General features: G+C 37.7%; 1 protein-coding gene across 3 annotated transcripts in view; it reads right to left on the bottom strand.

The window, feature by feature from the left end:
- The window catches only part of KIF13B (kinesin family member 13B), a 129357-nt gene that overhangs the window by 39657 nt on the left and 73095 nt on the right, over positions 1 to 16605 (bottom strand). For all 3 annotated transcript variants that reach the window (XM_010583158.1, XM_010583159.1, XM_010583161.1), the window contains 13 exons: positions 15845 to 15975; positions 14678 to 14764; positions 13491 to 13681; positions 12443 to 12653; positions 11143 to 11305; positions 9962 to 10108; positions 9308 to 9457; positions 8496 to 8624; positions 6725 to 6895; positions 5597 to 5754; positions 4207 to 4339; positions 2992 to 3138; positions 412 to 441 (listed from right to left, as the gene is read on the bottom strand). In XM_010583158.1, the coding sequence (XP_010581460.1) occupies positions 412 to 441; positions 2992 to 3138; positions 4207 to 4339; positions 5597 to 5754; positions 6725 to 6895; positions 8496 to 8624; positions 9308 to 9457; positions 9962 to 10108; positions 11143 to 11305; positions 12443 to 12653; positions 13491 to 13681; positions 14678 to 14764; positions 15845 to 15975 (1848 nt within the window). The remainder of the gene's footprint in view (positions 1 to 411; positions 442 to 2991; positions 3139 to 4206; positions 4340 to 5596; positions 5755 to 6724; positions 6896 to 8495; positions 8625 to 9307; positions 9458 to 9961; positions 10109 to 11142; positions 11306 to 12442; positions 12654 to 13490; positions 13682 to 14677; positions 14765 to 15844; positions 15976 to 16605) is intronic.

The following is a 16605-nucleotide window of genomic DNA, read 5'->3' as shown; positions in this document are numbered from 1 at the left end:
TTCCAGCTCTCATACACATAGCACATTCATAACATGAAACAGCATGAAGTATTTTGACTGCATCTTTCAGCACTGCCATGCCTATTCTTGTTTTTAATGAGGACAATCAATCTAACCATAGTTTGTCAAGAAGGAAGACTCCTTCCCCCAGAACACCAAAATGAAAAGCAACTGGATCTTGCTTTGGAAATAAACATTAAGGCACCTTGTTCTTTCCCCTTCACCTCTCTAATCCACCATATGGCTTTGCACCACAACAATCTATGCAATTCTTAAGCTTTTAGTCTCTTCAGAAGACGGTCTCTCTGCATATCCAACTGGTACAGCAAAGATAAAATGCTGATCCTCCTCTAACATGTTTTAATCTGAAAATGTGTGAGTTTGTAAAAAGAGAGAATTTTAAATTTTTACCTGATAACTGTCCATTTCATCCTCTTCTTCCTAGGCCAAAACATGCAAAACCATGACATTAAATTTTTTTGATAGCAGGAAACACACTGAATGCAAAACGTGTAACTATTTTAAGCAATATTAGCAGTCTTACGTAAAAATCTGAGCTTAGCAATGGTATGATCATAGAATTAAAACACATTGACCTCCCAAAGATTTGCTGCTATCAGCTCATCTAAACATAAACTAGAACAACCCAACAATTATAATGGAGAAATTTCACAGAAATACAGCTATTAGAAATCTTCATAACTGGAAGCAAGTGGAATACTTAAATTGTCCTAAGAAAGAAATAGGAGTTATACCGAAACAACTTGAAACCTGTTGATCCTAGACAGCAGAGAAAAATGTGCTGTTTTACCTGTAAGAGTTAAGTATGAATGTTACAGCAAGCACTAAAAAAAAAAAAAAAAAAAAAAAAAAAAAAAAATCGAAGTCCACATAAAGGATTCAAGGTAAGCTTGCTGTAGCATTTAGAAGAGAAAAATTGTAAATGTCTAAGCCAATTGTTAGGGAGTTAGAATAACTCTGTCTGCCACACCAGGAGTTGCAACGCAGACCTTCGACATTTTGATTTCCATTATTTTCTGATGGGAGACACCACCTTTCATTCTCGACATTCATCACAAGCAGAGCCACTTGCAATGAACGTAAGCACAACTGCCACTACTGCACAGTGAATGGAAAAGCAATGAGGACTCTAATCCTCACTGAGTTACTACTTACCTATTTAAGTAATAACAAGCCACTGGAGTGTACTTCTGTATCTTAATAATGAAAGCAAAAACTTAGCTAAGCTGAAATTAAAAAGCCATACAGAAGAAGCATTTTCTTAGTTCAAGGTCTTTAGGAAATCTTTCACATTCCAGAGATACTAATTTACTTGAGATAGAGAAATGCTAATAAGGGGACTAAAAATCCAGGTGCTCAAGTCAGAATGCTATTGTAAGCAACAGGACTAATACAACATGGTTTTCAATAGCCCTTTCCCATGTGGGTTATCAGTGTCAGACACAACTCACTAGTCTCTCTCTCAAGCAGAGCTTAAGTCTTTCTTCTTGAAAGAACGTACTATTTTGTTGATTGCCAGCTCTGTCAGATACAGTCGAAACTGGTCCACAGATCAGAAATTCACTGGAGAAGAAAAAGGGCGAGACAGACAGGATGCTCACCTGGGACTTGTCCCCTTAATGAAACAGGCTAAAAGGGACATTTGTGTGTTGCAGGTATGTAATAGCTTTCAAGTAAAATTTGCAAGAATCAATCATTCTGTCTCAGGAGAGAAGAGTCCCTTAAGAAACTTGCTCCATTCAGAAGTAGGAGAGAAACAACAGTTTACTTGCTGTATAGGACATGGGTATCAGGGACTGCTGTGACGGAAGGGCAGCTAGGAAGCCTGCAGGCAGAGTCACTAGAAGAAGCATAATGGGGAATACAAGCAATAATGTGCCTAGGATGCTGATGAAAAGTGAGATTTCTGCAAAGGTGGAAAAAAAATCCCCCTTTTAGTACCCCTGACACACAAGGGGCAAGGGACTGCTAAGGTTAGGAGACAACAAAACCCCAACTATTTCAGACCTCAAAGGGAAAAACAATACTTATTAAGCAAAAAAGGGGAGCAGACATGAATCGAATCATACTCTGTCAAAAGGGTAAACATTATGGAAAGCTGGGAGATGTCCCAAAAACTACCTGACATTTAGTTGGCCTTGTCTCAAGCAGGGCAGCTAATCAAGCAAGTCCGGAGACTTGCTTGTTCTGTTGCTCCAGATTTTGGCTTGCTAACTCAGAGAAGTGACTAAATTTTAATTTAGCTGTTGGGGGGAAAAGTCAAACTGCACTAGAAACTGATAGAAGTATCTCAGAAAGACAATCCTTAAAAACAGATCGATATACTTGCAGTTTAAGATGAGATGCAGTGCTTCTGAGGTTAAACAGCTGGCTAACATATATTATAGGCCAACAACTGGCTCATATAATTCTAACATTTGTAACTCAACACTATTTGAATCTATGTTCCATTGATTTATTTTAATTAGAATACTTATTTAAAATTGCTGCCATATCTAATATTTGAAGTAAAATCTACTGAAAAAAATCCTAATAAATTTTAGAAACTTTGGCATTTTTTCTTTTTTTCTTTGAATGGTGTGTTAAGGCTGTGCTGCTTTTAAGGATAGGAAAAAAAAACCCAAACCCAGAAGAGACATGGAAGGTAGTCTTACAAATATTATTTTTACCATGGAAAATGATTTTTGATTAAGAGGAAGATCTTTCACAACACGTTTTGAAAGACAGAGGTTTTGATTCAAGCTGTCCTGAATAATCCCTAAAACCACCATCAAAGCAATTCTGACAATTCTTCTTGACATTGCTTTATATGTTTAAGAAGTAGGTTCAAAAAAACATTCCCCAAAACCAAACTAAAACTTGAAACAAATGGAGTTGCCGCCAACTGCAACAAACTTAGGACATCATTTTATGCTTTTACATGTCTTGGAATTTGCGATGATAGCTGACAGGAAATATTCAGACTCTTACCTGATAATTTTCAGGTACTTTTTGTGACTTTACATGTTTTATTTGAACACACCCAATGCCAACAGATAATATTGATTCCTCCATCAGTGGCAAGGTTCCAGATTCCTGTACAGATCTCACTTCAACCTGAATTCGTCGAGATTGCCCCTGCCCAAAAGAACAATTTGAAATGCTTGGGGGGAAAAAAAAAAAGAAAAAGGAAAAAAAAAAGGAAAAAAAAAAAAAAGAGTATAAAATGCTGAAAGCTTAATAATAGAGAGACCTCTACTGGCAGTTATTTGCAACCAACATTATATTTTTATTTTGTGAAGAACAAAGTGGTGAGTACTGCAATCACAATGACCCAGTGTTCAAGAGATACCCCTTCTGTTGCAAGGATTTATGTTTACAGGATTTATGTATTTACAGAAAAAAAAAGTTCAGCATTCAGCAACTCCCCAGTTGACTTTTCGGGAGGGTTTTCAAAACATACACTTATAGGATTTTATTTTTAATACTTCTGAAGGAGGGAAATAGGATCTCTTCCCCACCTACAAAAGAGGAGAGAAAACAGTCTAATTTGCTGAGCTTCCAGAATTTCAGTGAACTTTTCCTGACTCTAGTCTCCTTGACTGAAAATTCTTACCCACTTGTGTTATCAGTGCAGTAAAGTAACTGTTCTTTAGTAAAACCCGAAGGGGGAAAAAAAAAAAAAAAAAAAAAAAATCAAAGGAGTTGGGGAGTTCAGAGGTACAGCCTGTATCTAACTTTTACTAATTCCTAGTGTTCTCTAGAAAACAGCTTATCACTTAAAAACGTTAACTACTCAGTTAAGCATTAACAATTTAATGCGTGTAGAATTCAAAGAACAAAGGAGTGGTTGGCTGGAAGGATCAAATAAAGGAGAACTCTGGACCTCTTTAAAAAATAATTAAGTTCAGTTGAGACTGACGTCCTTTCTACCTGGTGCTATCACAGAACAGGGAACAGAACATAGCAAAAAGATTACAGGTAAGCCTTTGATCACCTTTACATCAGAGCTTATGCACACTGGCAGTTTCACAAAACACAGAGGGACTTCACTTTCTTCCACTTTATGTCTGTTTTACACAATATCATATTTTGTGTCTAAGCTTGACAGTTCCTTGGACACCATCCCTTTACCATACAAAATAGAAGCTTTTTAACTTTCCGCAGGCTCTTTTCACAGCCAAAATCCTGTACATGCCACCTTACCTGTCTGAGCTGGAAAATGCCTCCTGTGCACACATCCTTGGCAGGAGTCACCTCAACTGGGCAGTATTCCCCATTCTCATTCAGCTCTAGAATTTGAACCCAGAGTTCTACTTTTCTTGTTACTTCACTCCACCTGCAAAACATGTCAAATACTGTCTCTTTCTTTTTTTCCCCCCCAAAGAAAAAGAAATAAAAACCCCAAAGCATTAGCTCAGACTGCAGATTGAAACAGCAAAGGAACACTTCAATATATAAACCATTTGTGAATATACAGAGTTACTAGTTGTGCAGTGCTTATAAATTTTACTGACAGCTACTTTAGTCAAACATCAAACCCAAGCCTTTTCTTGATTCCAACACAAAAACCAATTCCACTTTATTCTAACATTTAAGCTCTGGTCTCAACTACTGCCACAGAAGCCCAGTGTTGTCAGTGCAATCAGATTCACACAGAAGACAGCAAAATGAAATATGACATTGTCTCACAAGCTTTCAAGATTCAGGGCACTTTCCTGAACTTCGTCATACTATTAGCTTCTCTCCAATTCTTCCAAGAGCTTAAATAAGAAACAGCCACTTTTGTAGTACTTCAAAATTAAAAAGGAAGGAGGTACTTACTATTCACCTACCAAACGTAACCCACTATTTTATAGCATCCTTTTTCCATCTCCTCTTTTGCCATACTTCCATGACTTTTCTTTTAAACTTCCCTATATCTAGCTTAATACTCAATGTGCTCAACACAAACTTAGGCTGGAAGTAAAAAGAGAAATAACTGCCAATAAATTAAGGTGCAGAGCTGCCTTCTAATTGGAGAGGCAAAACAACTTACATTTAAGAAAATGCTACTACGCTTACTTTGGAGACAACAAACGGCTGCCAGCAAAAAAGCAACCCCCTTCAGTCTGAATTACCATACTGTTGCATATTTACTCCAATTGAAGTAATCAGCAATACAGCTTTTCCAATGGAAGCATTACAGTGATGACATTCCATGGCCAAGAATGAATTGGAGTCAGACCTTGAATAAATATATCAGCGTACAGTGAGAACATCATCTTGCTGTTTCAGACTTGATAGCTCTTTCTGGCGCAAGCTAGCATAACAATATAAAGGAAAATAATCAGCTTGCTCTTTTGTAAAACACTATTTATGCACTTGAGCTTGCCTAAACAAAGGACTTCAAAATTTTTGAAGTTTTACCACTTTTAATTTGAAACAGAGATGGGCATTTCTCCTCTTTCACTTTTTTAAAGCCTACTGACACATCACATGGTGTTATATAGTCTCAGAGATAGAGTCTCAAACACTTGTTCAGTTGTCTTCAGTTCAAAATTTCAGGCAGTGATTTTCCAAAATTCTAAACCAAGGATCTATTTGCCATATTTACCTGTCACGAAGGCTGCGTGTTTTGGCTTGAATTATTCCCAAATCCCACAAGGCTGGATTTTTACGGTCACCACTCTGCTTGTGTCCATATACTTCAATTGCCAAAGCACCATCATAAAGATGTTCCATGAAGTCTTCAGAAATATTTACAGAAACTTCCTGCATGTAAGCAACAAGTTGGTTGATTACTGTGATTACATGATGACTTAGGCTTAAAGATTTACTGTCTTGACTTTCATATAAGCATGTAGTAAAGTCACCATGGTCTCCAAGACACAATATAGAGGAAAGGAAGAACTGTCACTTCAGTTTGTAAAATCAGGAGGCAAGGCAAAGATACATGATTTGCTGAAGATTAAAGTCTATAAAGAGCTGAAAAATGACCGCATGCTGTTCCAAGTCCTGAGCCAATGGTTCAAAAAAAAAGAAAAACCAATATCATATGTTCTAATGTTCAGACTCAGAAAATCAAAACTCAACAGAAGATATTATATCTATTTTACAAATGGTAAAGTTACAATGGTAAGTGGAATAAATTGTTCAGTGTAATGACAAATGATAGAAAGAACAAGATGAGAACTCAGGTGATTGGCTGGCATTCATCTAAGCTGATTTTAGATATCTCTATTAAAGATGCCTCCACTCAGACAGTTGTTTGAAAGTCAATAAGAAAAAATAGTCTGTTCTAAGGTATACGACCTAACTTCAACATCTACATGAGGATAACAGGCATCACGTCCCAGGAGTGGGACATTTCTCTCCACTACATCAGAGTGTAGAGTGATCAGCTCAGATACGGATGTCAAATGTACTCAGACGAATATCACTCTTCCATTCACACTCAGCAGCATTTTTACTGTGGGTAAACTCCAACGTAAGTCTCTCTGCTGAACAGATTGCTTTCCTTTATTAATCTACTTCTTCACCTTCTGTGATTTTTGTACAAGTGAACAGTGTAGTATAACCAAACTTATATGGACTCTGAAGATGTTTCAAGTTCTTTTAAAAAATGGAATTAGGGTATCAGCCTCACAAAGTACAATAATGAGAGCAAAAAGGCAACTGTTGTGCAAGCATAGGCCTGCTTTTTCTGCCTCCAGTTTCATTAATAAAATAGAAAAAAATTTACATTGCAGTGATCGAAGACAACCATGCACCGTGGCTCCTTGCTGATGGAAGATACGGAAGGATCCACCTCAGGTGCAACATTAACTGGCTCCAGTTGATCCCAGAATGTATATTTGCAGAACACAAAGTTGGAGAGGTGCTGTGGCAAACCTGTAGCCTGGAGTATTTTAATCTAGAAAAGAGATGAGAAACAAAGGAAAAGCACTTATTCATAGAACTAAAAATATCTCCTGTTAGAACAATGTTGTTCTGTTCCACTGCAAAGGATTAAAAAAAAAAAAAAAAAAAGGCAGCAAAATAAAGAACTTTACAAAATACAAATTTCTGCATTGATATACATTGGAGACAATATTTTGAGTGCATCAGCTGAACATCACCACTAGATGTCACCGGGCACATATTTCTTGGGAGTGAAAACTAAATGTATTAATTTTACAAACACACCAAAACATTTTCTTCATTTTTAATGGTGAGATGCACAAAAAACATTGTAATTAAAGGGGAATACAATAAAAATCTCACACTTCTACCAAAACTGGCTCCTTTATTCTGCAAAATCCTTAAGATACTACTTGTCCTTATCCTGTGATGCTAGAAACAATACAAAAATAACCCCCAAAATACAAAAGTGGCCTGCCCCCTCTTTTTCAAAATCAAGGCCAAATAGAAACAAAATGTTTTGGATAACCTTCTGAACTAAACAAAGCCATCATATTAACCATACTATTTAATAAACTTCTACTCTCGATTTGTCAAATTAAGATCAAATTAGTTAGACTTCAATACCAAGGCAGCACTCAAGATCCTCTGGAGAATATGTTTCCTGACACAATGCCCCATACTGCTTGCAAGCACATGGAACTCTATGGGACAGGATAAAAAGTGGAAAAGAGTACAACTGCCCCCAAATTGTTCATATCATCCAGAAACCAGCAAAATTGGGGACCACTCCCTCTAGTGCTTTTTGCCTCCCTCTCTTCTTATCTGTAGCTTGTCCTATCTTGCATTTTCCTACAACACCAAACTGCTAGTAAATACTTCCTGCTAACTTTCTTTTTATTATTAACGATAACAATTAACACACCTGTCTATATTTCACAAAATATTGACTATTTAAAGAGAAAAATATTGAGCGAGAACGATTCACAGAACAATGGGAGTTTACCAGATTCTGTGACTCTTTTTGAATTAGATATTGTAGCTCCAATCCTAGTGCACAGATCTTCCATGTCTTCCAAGACTACAATAAACTTTCTGGGGTAAGACTGTAAGCATATAAATATAGTTTAATGAATACCTTGCAGACTTAAAATAAAATCAGGGAGATTGAAAGGAACAAAACCCATCTAGTTCTTTTGTGTTATTTCGGCCACTCCAGAAACAAAATATCATGAGAAAAGACCACGCAGCAGCACTTCAGGATAAACGCTGGTCACCAGGACATTACATAAGGCCATAAAACAAATACAGCCAAAGTACTAAACTCTGTACATATGACTGAATGATTAGGTATTGCTAAGTTATTTGCTTTTTTTGGGGGGGGGGGGGGGGGGGGGGGGAATCCTGAAACTTCAATACAGTTTCATATAGTCAATCATTGAGTTTAAAGACAGGACTCTGCCTGTATAGCTGCATACTGGAAGCAAACATGGTGCGTGAGGTTACAAAGAGACATCTAATGTACAGAGGCCAATGCATGAGGGACTTCTTTAAGACTTGGAATGCAAAGGGAGAAGCTTGCTCTCAGAGGCTGGGATATATCTGGAACTCACCTGGCAGACAAGTTTTCTCTCCTGAGTGTCATTTTCATTTGAACAGTCTGGACTATCTTCGCCTCCAACTAACCTATCATCTATTTCTCCACTCACTCGAACAACTTCAATGTGGAGACGACCCGATACCTGACAAGAAAGGAGTAAGAATTACTTGTGTGCCAGAAAACAGTGACAGGTTCATCCCTTTTCAGGTAACTACAACTACTGCTGTTTCCAGTCTGTAAGCACACAACATTTTATTCCTTTCTATTGTTTTGCACTGTGCATTTGTTGCATCAGGTGAAGAATGCTTTGCAGCAAGAATCAAAAAGCCTTTGTTGCAAAACCATAAAGACATCAGCCATTAGAGTGACTTTGAGAACACCATACTGCAGTCTCACTCACCTTCCCACCAGACTCTAGAGAGTCCGCAAAGTGCACATGTGATGCAGAGCACAGAGAATGTTGCCTGGTATGCTCTAGCTGCCTTTGAAGTTGTTCTTACAGTGTATATTTAAGAGCCTATTTTTGATGGTAGTCAGTGAAAGGCAGTGGAGCTATAGCTCATACTTGTTCTACTAAGTATTTATTTTGGGCTGCTTTGTTCAGAAAGGTGCTCACAAAGCTTTCTCCTTTCACAATCACTATGCTAGAATTCAGAGCTGTCTAAACAACTCTAGTAAGGTTATTATGGGATTTGCATAATTCCAAATTGTTAGCAAAAAGCTTGTGCACATGAAACTGGAAAATATCTACTATATACTGGTAATAAGATCCATGGGCTGTAATTAAACAGTTGAGTAAAGATAGATTATAGAAGAATGACAAACCTCTCCCTTCTGATTGATGATTGGCACAGCATATTGTAGCTTCACATCATAGAATAGGCACTCAAGAAAAACATTGGCTACTCCGATAAGGCTGTGGTTTTCCTGCTCATCGTAGAATGGATCAGCTCGCCTGAAGTAAGCTCTCATCACCTTCAATCAAATTCAGAATAATGTAAGAAAAACAAACTTTTCATGGAACTGTTTTCCAAGTGTTGCGCAACCAGCCTAATGAAAGAAAAATGGACTCAAGCAAGAAGCTAGATTAGATCACAAGAAGAATGGAAGCTTGAATTTTACTTTGGATGGAGCATAAGGTCCGTCCTCAGCAAGTTCTCTTTAATGTTGTCAGATTCAGAGAAGTCAGCCTGAACGTCAACTCCTGTTGTGTTTACTTACTGCTTCTTATTTTATGCTCGATTTGGTCACCAAACAATGCATGCAAACAAGCATCAAAGTGACAAGACAAGGGTTAATGAAATGCTGAAGATCCACTTCAGTACTAGGAGAAGCAAAGGTTCAGGAAAACTTATCTCTTTGCATATCCCCCCCTGCCTCCCCCACCCCCACCCCCCGATTTTCTCACATCTACTTAAACAAAAAAAATTAACAGGGATGTAATTCTATCAGCACAATACTGGAGTAATGTTTACTTACTGGGTTGTCTTCCTCACAGTCTTTCCACTCCTGGTAAAGATCCCTCATATCTACCAATCGATTCTCCAGCTTTTCCAGTGACCAAATCTGTTTGCCTTTCCCTTTCCTTCTCACCTGAATAGCAGGCTCGCTGAGAATTGCGCCTCTCTGTGAAACAATTAAAGAGGTATCAATAAGGAATTCGTGTCACAACAATGAAAAAATAGTTTAAAACCAATACAAAACTGAGAACATCTTTGGGAAAAGTCTGGATTTTGTTTTTTTTTTATTCTAGCTTGAGCAACCCAATTCAAGCATGACAAACTCTGAATTTGGCTGTCACAGTATATTTGTGTTCAGTTTAACTGCAAAGCCTAATCACAGCTACAGGCACTAGTTTCTGTGGATTTTCACCTTACATAAACGTCAGAAATAAACATTTAAGCATTTCATAAATATCCTCAAATTACAGCAGGCCTGGAGTTCCAGCTAAGGCTACTACTGTCTGCAACTTTCAACTAGTGCAGGCACTTAACCCTCTTTACCATCCAGTTTCTAGATGTGCCAGAAAAATGCAAGAAAACCAAGCAGATGAGAAAAACTTCTAAAGCAATTGATAAAAATTCTAATCTTGGAATAAAATACAGCTACTATACTAATGATGGCCTGAGTATCACCAAAATATTAAGTTGACCTCAAGAACAGAAACAATACCAGCTTAGGTAGCCAGCTTGAGGCATGAAGTCTGGGTTCAGTTCCCTCCTTCCAAAATTTCTAAGATGCCTGGAACAAATAATTCAAATACTCTCTGCTCCAGTTCCTCCCTGCACAATGCAGATGACAGCATTTTCTCAGCTCACTAGGATGGTGTAAAGCCAAATGTCCACAAGGTGATGATGAATACTTGAAATAGATTTTACCTAACCTGCACAGGTTTTATCACTCTGCAACAGAAGCAAGTGTGAACTTCAACACCAGTGGAAAGGTCTTGTACCAAAACCTTTATCAGTAAGCTAGCACATTATAAGATTTTCATGGTAACGACATAAGATAAGGATGTAGCATGCACTAACAGAGCCATATTTAATGCACATGAATAGACTGGGAAACTATCTAGACCATTAAAGTCAGAATACAACAAATATGAATGCTGAGGGGCAAACTTACTGAACAACAATTTAGTTCCATTAGGGCTACCTTACCTTACTGTTAGCATTAAGGCTTGAAGCTGGGATCTGGAGGGTAACTTTATACTCTGTCCTCTTGTCCAACTCCTCTCCGATAAAATTGGCTTCTCTCACATACAAATTGGCTTTAACAATCTGCTCTCGCAGCTTTCTTAGGCTGTGGGTCAACATCTCTTCTCTAAAAGAAGGGCATTTGGAGGAGGAGACAGAAAAAATCATGGCATTTAAGTACTGAAACGGAGTGCAAAACAAATGATCACTTGACAGGAACGAGTCTTAACATTCAGCTTTTTAACAAAAAACCAGGTCTATTAAATTGTTTTTCTTCTGGAAGAAAAAAAAATAGTATCTGTATGAATGTAGTAGTATGAACATTAGCATACTGCTGGCTTTGGAGACTTCTCCATGCATCTGCTGAAAAGTCAGCTCTTGCGTTGCTTATTCCAGAGTTTCCCCACCACACATGTAGATGTTCCATCTTACAGAGAAAGGTTTATTCAGACACCATGACCCACTTGCTCACTGGCCTTCCTGGCAAGTGTGAGAGAGCACCAACTGTGCAGCACAGGAATCTGGTACCACAAAATATTCCAGACACACAGCTAGCACCTTGTTCAACTGTCTCAAATATTTTCTATTTCAAAAGTTGCTTCTCTAGATGTATAAATTAGATTTGTATTTTCTCATTACAATGTCTTTACCATACTCATTGTTTTAGGGTAAGTTTCATCTTCCTCCTGCAGCTGCTCTTTTTGAAAGCAATCCTGGAAAAGATCATGCAGAGGCTGAAGTAAACAACCTCAGTGCAATTGCATGAGGCAAAGAGGATGGTGGCCCCTCTGTGGTTATTAAACAGTTTTTGCAATGCTCTGGATCAAAATTCTTTGTACCATCCTCTTACTCCCTTTTCCTTCTGCACTCTTCTGGTTGCCAGGACCTGCCCAGGTCAGACAGATGGATGTGAGTCAAGAGGAAAAACTAACTTCCAGCAGCTGAGTCATGATCCATAGAAGAACAAACTCATATAGGAGTCCCAGAATTTCTTCCACTCACCTCATCTGTAGTCAAATTTGTTGCCAATCAGGATAGAGTTTCTCCTTAACAACAAAGCAGGCACTCACTCTTTCTCATCTTTTCTAGCATTATAGGTCTGATTGCTCTCAGACTAATATTTTCGCCACATCCTCCCTACCCCCCCCCAGGAGTCCTCTCAGAAATTTGGCAGAGGTGCGCAATGCAATTAAAATCTTGCAAAGTTCACTAGCACTGAAGAACTTTAAATGAACACTCCTGATGGTCAGATTTGATTACCCACCTCTCCTCTGCCCACTGCCGTAAGCGCTGCTGAGCGCTGGGAGAATGAAAGGAGAACCTGTCCATGCTGCGGAAATGCTGCTTCTCTGGCGACAATCGCCTTCGTAATTGCTCCAGTTCATGTTCATACATCAGTCTCTGTCGTTCAAGTGCAGATCTCTTCTCCTCTTCATGTTGCTGCTCCAGGCTTTGCAAGATTGACTGCATTGGATCTAAGCACATGTTGAAAAGAAAGAAGCTAGTACTTCTGGGGTTCAAATACCCGGTAACCATAAAATTAAATGGAAACAGTCATGTAATGAATATGGGGCAGAGACAGGGAACTTGGAAATATGAGATCTTTCCCACATTCAGCTACAGATATGCTGTATGACCTTGGGCAAGGCACAAATTACTATGATTTGGTACTTCCCTTCCCCATTCTATATCTGCAGTTATCCATGTTAGGGCCTGCAGTAGCCACTGAAATCCATAGTGAGGAACATCTTAGACAGTAAACATAGTTACCATGTAAAAGGAGGAAGAGATTACACTTTTGTTGTAATGCATATTAAAAAAATGCTGCTTAACTGTGGAGCAAAATAAATATCCACAAAACAGATTGGAGAGATGACTTAAGAGAATTGAGAAAAGGCAAAGACCAAGCTGAAAAAAACCTTCCTCCTGTTTCCCAAAATAATGCCATTCTGGGACAGCTACATAAGACCACAAAAACTAAAGAACATGATTTACAGAGACAGAAATGACTACAGTTAATGCCTGAGTGAGACATAACACAAGAAAAATAAACAACAAAGTGAAAACACTTTGATTTGAGGCTGCAGTTCCACCAATATTCCAGTTTTGGCTTTTCCCTCAACAAGAACTGCCAAACAAAACAGTCTGCGATGTTTTTTTCCCCCCTCAAGCACAAAAATGGCTATAATGATTCATTCACAAGAAAAATTCTCCAGCAGGAAGTTATAAGGGAAAAAGTCTGTGGTTAAGAGTCCCTGAAGATGTAACCTCATATTCTGTACATATTTCCAATAATTTCTGTCGCTTCTTACCATTACTACCAAGTGCCTTCATAGTGACTTCCATCTGGGCATACTCATAGCTGAAGTTAATCTCACTAGATACTTCACTGGAATTGTCACCATCTATATCCAGTTGCTCAACACTATTACTGCACTTCATAGAGTTGTCTCGCTCTTCATCCTCATGATCTGCCTTCTTTTTCTTCTTTGGCAAATTCAGCCTTCAAATAAGAGGAAAAATTTTTAAAGAACTATTAACTGCTCAACTCTGAAACACAGGGTTGCTTTCAAAGATTCTTAAAATTAAGTAGATTATCCAAATCAGTAGATTTTTTCCTTTTCAAAATTTGTTGATCTCCTATGAGTGTAGTTTTCCTCAGGGTAGACAGAGGAGTTCAAGGCAAACTAACTAATCCATTCAACACTCTAAGAATAGAGAGTACCTGATATTACTAATCATATAGTTAAGATAACCATGATTTTTTTCAGTTGTACCATATCCAAATAATTTAGAGGCACTAATGAAATTATATCCCACTTTTAATGAAAATTCTTCTTTCAAGCATAAAAGAAAATAATTCAGTTTTAGATTATCATTTAAATCCACTGATCTTTAAGGTATTTCAGACCAGCCACAGAGGGTTTCAAGAATACAGCAGTTCACAGAAAACTTTTACCACTGATCCTGTCTGATATAAGAAGGTCGTAGGTATGGCTTGAGCTGGAACTCCAGGGAACAGAGAACACAGTGACCTTGTAAGACCTAGGATCACTGTATAACATAGGTCAAAAATCTAACACCTTATCTGCAAAATCCAAAAGGCAACCTATCCAAGTCAAAGCTTGGGTGTAATATTTTCACTGTGGAAGAGAAAGTACTGAGTATTAATGTGGTACCGAACCACATTAAAGTTACCAGCTCAAAAATTAAATCTCTTCAGTGAGATAATAGTACTGATAACTACAGCAAGGTCCTCATCAGCAAGGTTACAGTTCCTTGAAAATACAAGTTAAATCAACCTAGTGCTCCGAAATTAAAATCATGCACAGTTGCTATAAGATTTAGCATTCAAGAATAGTCAGCATTGCCTTTATAATCCCAACGAAAAAGAAATCACCTCCTCCTGCAGCTTGAAGGGTCCACTGACAACCTTCCGATACCTTAAGGTAAAACAAAGTTGGTGCAAGCTTAGAATGTCTTTAATAGCTTTTTTTACCTGAAGAAGTGGTTGTTTCCCCACAGTATTCTGTCTCCATGATGTAGCTGGATAGGACATACGACAGCAGAACCATTTACGAATGTCCTGTGAAAAGGCAAAAATCTAAAGCAAATGCATCTATATAAGGCTTAAATTTTTTCCCCAGTACTACTTTCTTGATTGTAACTAGTTTATGGTAGAAGAACAGGTTTATGGATTGCAAACAGGTGAAATATCCCCAGAAACTTCATTGATCTCCCCTCTGCTGTTTCATAAACTCCTCAGACTCAGCTCCTTTTGATTGCTTAAGCTTACAGAGTTCAGGACTTTTGGATAGATTTTATGACAGCTACGTCTGGGGTGCATAATTAGAGCTTAAAAATGAGGGGCCTGAAAAAAACATGCCACGGGAAGTAAACACTTTTCACACTACTTTGACAGACAGACACAAAATAGAAACATTTGGATAAGGTATCAGAGACCTTTGCTATATAAATAGCTTAAAGACAATAAACTAATTAGAATAATCAGAAATTACTTTTATTTCAGAGTCAGATTAAGTCTGAAAACAGGATGATAGGATAACTCAAATTTAAAGGGAATCTCAGGATGTCATCTAGTCCAATCTCCTGCTCAAAGCAGGATGAACTTTTGTAGGTTTTTTACCACAGGGTAAATGTGAAATTGTTGAATTTTGTGTATCTAACAATAAATTATTGGAGATGCTGATGATGCATGTCATTTTGTGATCAATTTGAATATACCATCTGCTTTTCAAGTACTGCTACTTAATCAAATAAAGCAACAAATGCTTCAGCAGCTCTTTGCATATCAACAGATTTCCTAGAAAATTAATTCAAATTTTGATAGTTACATCTACACAGCTGCAAATCAGTGAATATCTACTTGCTGAAAGCATATGCAATTTACTCATCCTCTCTTTGAAAACTTAGACTACAAACACTATCACTGAGAGAAATCTCATTAGAACGAAAGATACGAGTTGACAGAGGGGTAGATGACAATTTAAACAAAATGTGAAAGCAGGATACAAGAAGTAGAATTTTCTTACTTTAGAACACATAGAAAAGTTTATTTTTTAATTATCTTTTTGCACCACTAATCATAAAATACTAGATAAAACTACAATTATTATACAAATGGACCTGTAGTTTATTCCTTTACCTAGTATTTTTCTGAGGTGTTAACATAACCTGTCCTTCTGGGGTGATGTCTATAATGCAGTGTTCAGGAAGAATTCCCATTCCACACAGCTGGATATCTTGAGAGTTGTCTGAGCCTATTAACGTGTGATCCTGGGGAAAATTAATTCAGATGTTAGCAATGGATTGCAAAAGTTCACTAGTTCCAACTCATCCATTCTCCTTCTGGATGTATCTTGTCATCTAGTTCCAAAATTTGAAAGCTATCCAATACTTCCCGTAGAGGGAAAAAGGAGAATGAAACATTGCAAGCAAATCCTCGGTTTGTCTTACAGTAACAAGTAGGGAGCACTCAGGAAAGTTTACAGGCAACAGTTAAATCCAAAGATGAAGAGGTTTCTATAATTTGTGGAATTCAGTGCCTCAGGATGTTGTAGAAGCCAAAAGTATAAAGGAGTTCAAAGAGGAATTAAGACAGGTTCACAGTGGTTAGATCCATGGCTATTACGTAGGTTCCATCTAAATCATCCAACAGTTTAAGGAATTCCTGAAGTACTCAAGGCATGAGGGATTTGGCAGATGAAGGATTGCTCCATACATGCCCCAATTCATCAATTTCTTTTTTGTGCATCTCCAATTTTTGAGGAACAGATACAACAGTTTGGATAAGTCAGATCAAGTTGTTCTTCAGTACTTTTAAGATCTAATACATATGCAGCTCAGCATTACAGAAATGTGGGCAAGATATTTACTCTAAGAAGCAAGAGTTTAATCTCAGGATTT

This window comes from Haliaeetus leucocephalus, unplaced genomic scaffold, assembly GCF_000737465.1.
Source record: "Haliaeetus leucocephalus isolate CR32 unplaced genomic scaffold, Haliaeetus_leucocephalus-4.0 Scaffold871, whole genome shotgun sequence".
NCBI classification, from domain to species: Eukaryota; Metazoa; Chordata; class Aves; order Accipitriformes; family Accipitridae; genus Haliaeetus; species Haliaeetus leucocephalus.
This window is presented reverse-complemented; position numbering and strand designations above follow the sequence as displayed.